At 42.0% G+C, this 6,000-nt stretch overlaps 1 protein-coding gene across 1 annotated transcript in view; it reads right to left on the reverse strand.

Moving 5' to 3' along the window:
• The window catches only part of LOC119479425 (ankyrin-3-like), a 116,390-nt gene extending 111,587 nt beyond the window's left edge, over positions 1-4,803 (reverse strand). The window contains 1 exon segment of the mRNA XM_037755006.1: positions 3,792-4,803. Coding sequence (XP_037610934.1) covers positions 3,792-3,908 — 117 coding nt within the window. The 5' untranslated portion in view covers positions 3,909-4,803.
• Between the last annotated feature and the right edge of the window lie 1,197 nt (positions 4,804-6,000).

Consider the following 6,000-nt stretch of genomic DNA (forward strand, 5'->3'; position numbering starts at 1 on the left):
CTCATGATGTAACTCTCAGAAAGAAATCAAATACGTACGTTTCCCGAAATTGTTGTACGATACAAAGAGAGAGTGAGTACGAGAAGGAGAGTGGATGAAAGATAAAGGGAGAGACATCTAGTGTCTAGAATCTGATGTCTGAGAGGGAGACAGTATAAGAGGGACGGAGACGTGAGGTGAACTAAAGCGAGGCGAGGAATAAGAAAAGCTTAATTGAGGTGATATGATCCGAGGAGAGAGAGGGTATTTTTTGCACCATGATGCCAAGAGTTGTCCTACGGGCAGACAGCGTTATAGATTTATCTTGAGTGATGCCAGGATAGCCGATACCCTCCCGACAACACTACGCTACAAACAGAGAAACTGCTGATGTCACCCTATACCGTACACACTATAGTACAGCAACACGTTCCCCTCACCTGTTGCATTAATAGGGAAAATCATAAATCTGTGATCATCATCACACAGCTTCAGATTTCAGCTTCAAGGTCAAACCTCCCTCCTCCTCCTCCTCTATTCACGGTGGCATTCAAGCTATTCTGACTCCTCAATGTCAACATTCAAAAGGAGTCCGGCCTTGGATTCCTCTCAGTGTTTGATGAAAACACGTCATTATGCAGTAGATCTGTTACACATCCAACAAGCTGAAGAGGATCGATCCACCTTGATGTCTTCAAAATCAATACGGGTGTCAAAATTTCTGTGTAATGTAATTTACAAAAGTGATGGAAACTATGCTAGATACAAGAACGGGATTAATTACAAATCCATCATCTTTTTCTGAGAAAATCCACACTGAAATATGAATATTCTTTAGTCATTAAGCCATATTTACTGGTATACTGGTGTTTACCAACACTGAAGAACACCGGAGAATTGTTCGTCATCAGTTCATATTTATCTGAGGAGGACAAATTATGACGTTTATCTCTCGGTAGCGAAGGTAACATGACATTGTTAAAGGAGCTGGTTGGGCGTACCAAGTTCTTGGAGGCTCTCGACAAGCAAACCTATTTTTTTGTTTCATTTGAAAGACCCGATGGACAAAAGGGAGGTTAAAAGTAAAATCTGACTTTCTATATCTGATAGTGCAATAGTCATCACGTCCATTATGCCACAAGTTTTCCAAATTAAACAACAAAATATGTAGTTTGTTATCGCCATCCAGAGCGACACATAAGCGTTTTCCAATTTGGCGCCGCTACGGTTGCGATTTGGTCATGTTTAGGCACAGAAATGACTAAATGAGTTAGGCGTTGTTAAAGTTAGGGGACGTTTGTTGTCAGGGTTATAATAATGACCACTTGGTTAAGATTATGGAACAATCACGGTCAAGTTAAAAGAAAACAATGTTGACTGTCGGTACGGGCAAAGTCCAACGTTTTGTTTTCCCCATCCAACCCAAATTTTAACCAAATTTCCAGGAAATCTGTAGAATAAAATGAGAATTATTATAAGTGTGTTTCCATCCACTGCTGTGATGCAAATATTAGGAGTTTGATGAATCAAGATAAACAGTTGGTGGCGCTAATTCTACAGTCGGGCGCCATTAAACCATGGCAGAAGAAGACGGTGCAATAACATGACGTAATTCAGAGGGCGCCAGTTAAACTATGTGGAAAACTTGATGGAAATATGATATTTCTATTGTTTTATTTGAGGAACTCAAACTCTTCATCGCTCCATATATATCTGATGTTATCGTCTGCCGACATTTTTAATTGGCGGACATCATGTGGACGTCATTATTTACTCACTACGGCTGTTTCCTTTGCCCTTTTCTGCATTTTTAGCTTTCATTGATACCACTAACTGTATATAAGAAGTGGACGTAGTCACCGTGACATCAACAATTGGTTTGTGGACTGCCGTTTTGAGGCCTCGAGTTCGGCATTTTGTCCGTTGCCATCTTGTTTTTTTGCAACCAGAAGTGCAACTGAACGCTGAATAAGACATTTTTAGGCGACCAAAATGTTAAAATTAACTTTCATGAACTGAAAACACACTGTGAAAGGGTTAAAGTTGTAAGACGGAAACATGGACAACTCCCAGACTGGACAACGCCGTGGTAGCGACATGTCAATCACAAGGTAGCCACGCCCTAAATGGGACCATAATTTACTAAATGAACATCATGCTGTATTGAAGAAGACTTGAAACTAGTGATTGAGACCATAAACTCATGTTTACAATGTTACAATAAATCAAGAGAGAAGTAGGCTCATTTTCTCATAGACTTCTATACATTCAGACTTCTTTTAGCAACCAGAGGAGTCGCCCCCTGCTGGCTGTTACAAAGAAGGCAAGTTTAAGACACTTCAGCATTGGCTTCACTTCTCAGAACTGTTTTATTTTTTACTTTTTCATGCTTAATATTTCGAATTATGGCCGTTTCCACTCAGGTTTCTTTACGCGCAAATTAAAAGTGCACATAAAAACAGATGGATAGAAACACACTTTCTAACATTACCCAACTTCATTGTCTTCTATGACGATGTCCACGACCACTACAGAGCTTTGTCACTTGAACATAGATGTGTTGTTTTTTTGGCATTTCCTGAGAGAGCATTGATCTCAGTATGAAAAAAACCTCTCCCTTGACGCTTGTCTACTACTTAACTACCACCTCTGATTTCCTGTGTGACCAGGGAGTCACCTCTCGATCCACGTTGACCTTGATGCAAATGAGGTCACTGGTATTGACTCTCTGTGACAGGTGGCTAACCCCGGTCTAATGATGGCCTCAGGCTACTCAGCATACATACACACATACACACACACAAGCCCAAATGTCAGCATGTACACACTCAGGCAAATGATTTTGAACCTCAGGCCCAATCACAGTTAGTCAAATAAACACACACACAAGTTATTCAAACACTGAACCGTAAATCAACGTCGACTTCAGCCGAAATGTTTCGTCAAATGAAGCCGTCTCTGCGCCGAGAGTGATTATTGATTTCAAGTCAGACCTATTGATCACCTGATATATGCATGTTTGTGTGTCTTAACTTTGTCCTTGCACAATGACGCATGTGCACATACACACACACACACACACACACACACACACACATGCGAATGCACAAAAACAGCCCACACCTAACCGCAGGGTGTGACTGCTGCTGACGTTTTTTTGGCTTCATTCCACAATTTCACATGAGAACATCCAGAAAACACACATTATTATACATCAGCAGAGAGAGATGAAGCAGAGGGGGAGGTGGTGGGATTTTAAAGTGTTGACAAAGATTTTTTTTTTTTCATATAATAAAGTTAAGATGGAAACGGAGCGGGGGTGACTGAGGACAAGGCGCGCACACACACACACATAAAGAAGCGTCCTATCAAAGTGGGGTAAACCTGAACATATGAAGAGGTTTTATTAAATAAAGAAACTGAAAGTGAGAGTGTGAGAGAGGATTTTGAAGAAGTCATTACAACAATGAAGTCAACCCAGTGGATTTTATAACTCAGAGTCTCTTTCTCATATTAATAGCAACGCCGCTGCCTAAAATACCAATCTGCCCTCTATAGCTTAATCCTGTTATCTTTTCTTTTCTTCCCTGTCCGTGCGCTCTACTCATCCATCTTCTGTCTTTCTCACCCTTCAACCCCCCCCCCCTTCCCAGTATCCCCTCTGGGACCACCCCTCTTATCACACTGGGTGTGTATGTGCATGAATGTGTGTGTATGTATGTGAGGAGGCTGCATCATGACAAAAGAGACTCCACTAGACCGACAAGCTCCCATTCCTCCATTACTTCCTTTTTTCCCTCCTCTTTCTCTACCTTTTTCTTTGCTTCGCGGGAGCGCTTCCTCGCCGCCTTCTTCTTCTCCTTCTCATCCTCCACAGTGTTGAGGTTCTCGTCCGCCCTTTTCTTCAGCTGCGAGGCGGCGTGCGCCATGCTGCCACAGTCCAATTAATCCTCACAGGTGGGAAAACGGGAGAAGGAGGGATGAATGAATGGAGGGATGGATGGAGCCACAGTCTCTCCTCTTTAGCCTTTTCTTCTTTTAGCTCCTAATTATCTTTTTGTTCCTCCCAAGATCCTCGGCCGGCGCTTTTGTCAAGAGAAGGAGCCCTCACAGGTGTGTGAGAGGAAGGGTTTTCCTCTCCTCGTTTTCAAGATTTCCCTCTTTTCTTTTGTTCTTCTTTATCTCCCTCAGCAGCTTTCCACGCTGTGCAGATGCAAAGGTCCAGTTTGTGGCAGGACACGCTCCTCCAGCTCCACCAGCTGCTTCCACTTGTCAGTGCTCAAAGTGCAAAAACAAGTGCCAATTATAGCAAATACAAAATATATCTATATGCTCCACAGTCAGGTGATATTGTCCTCTTGATTAAGAATAATGTATAAAAACTGTTCATCAGTAGAGCTCCAGGGTTGGAGGTTCCAAGAAGGGGCTCAAGCTCCAGCCCCTAACCCAGCAGAGCGCTCTATCGTCTGGGTAAATAAACTGGTCCTGCTGCCTGCTTGACTGGTTCCCAGAGACTGCTGCCTGCACCTGAGCACTGAGCCATCCTCTATGTACACACACATACACACACACACGCTCAGTCCGCGACGTCTCGCCGGGACATATGAACAGGAGGGAAATGACGGTGGAAAGGAGGTTGAGATAGGAGGAGGAGGAGGAGGAGGGGGAGAAGGAGGAAGGAGGGGTGAGAGAGGAGGAGGCAGAGAGAGGTAGAGAGAGCAGCTGGGACAGCAGGAAAAAAAGGAGGGAGTAGAGGATGGATGAATACCTCTGCTTAGTACCAGCTGGCTATGTCTGAGAGATAAAGAGAGAGAAAGGGAGGATGATATTTCACGCAGAGTATTTACAGCACACACACACACACACACACACACACACACACACACACTGGGTGTCCAGTATAACACAATGTGCAGAGTGCAGTAAGAGTGCAGCCATGATGCTCCTGTTATGAAACTTCTCTCACTCAGCCTCTTCACTGTCTTGATGATGAACTGTTCTTCACAACAAAAAAGAGCTGACGATAAATTCATCTCTCGCCGACACAAATATACTTTCATCACAGACTTCAATTCAAATCTGAAATCCCATATTGTTAATCTGAGACAACAATGAATAAAAAACTAACTAGAGCATGATTGTCCATAGTTTATCATGATTAATCACAAATTAATCGCACATTTTATCTGTTCAAAATGTACCTTAAAGGGAGATTTGTCAAGTATTTAATACTCTTATCAACATGGGAGTGGACAAATATGCTGCTTTATGCAAATGTATGTATATATTTATTACTGGAAATCAATTAACAACACAAAACAATGACAGATATTGTCCATAAACCCTCACAGGTACTGCATTTAGCATACAAAATATGCTCAAATCATAACATGGCAAACTGCAGCCCAACAGGCAACAACAGCTGTCAGTGTGTCAGTGTGCTGACTTGACTATGACTTGCCCCAAACTGCATGTGATTATCATAAAGTGGGCATGTCTGTAAAGGGGAGACTCGTGGGTACCCATAGAACCCATTTACATTCACATATCTGGAGGTCAGAGGTTAAGGGACCTCTTTGAAAATTGCCATGATGGTTTTTCCTCGCCAAAATTTAGCGCAAGTTTGGAGCTTCAAAACTGAACCTGCTAAAACTTAAAAATCACAAGGTGTGCTAATGCGATAAAGAAATTAGTGGCGTTAAATCTAATTTGTGTTAACGCGTTATTATTGCATTAACTTTGACAGCCCTAACATATATGTAAATATATGTGTGAAGTGGACATAATAAATGTAGCGCCCTCATCTGGGTCAAAATGCGTCCATTTCATTATTATCACTTTTCTGGAGGTCTTTCAAATAGAAATATAAACAATATAAAAAAAGAAAAAGTCCATTATGCTGTTACATTGCCGAGGCAACATTTAAGTGGATTAAAATCAGCATTGCTTTGGTTTAAGTGAGCAGACTATACCGTTAATGTCTACAGGGTCAAAGAGGCCACATACTATACTCTTAATGTT

The sequence above is a fragment of the Sebastes umbrosus genome, chromosome 20, assembly GCF_015220745.1.
Source record: "Sebastes umbrosus isolate fSebUmb1 chromosome 20, fSebUmb1.pri, whole genome shotgun sequence".
NCBI lineage: Eukaryota > Metazoa > Chordata > Actinopteri > Perciformes > Sebastidae > Sebastes > Sebastes umbrosus.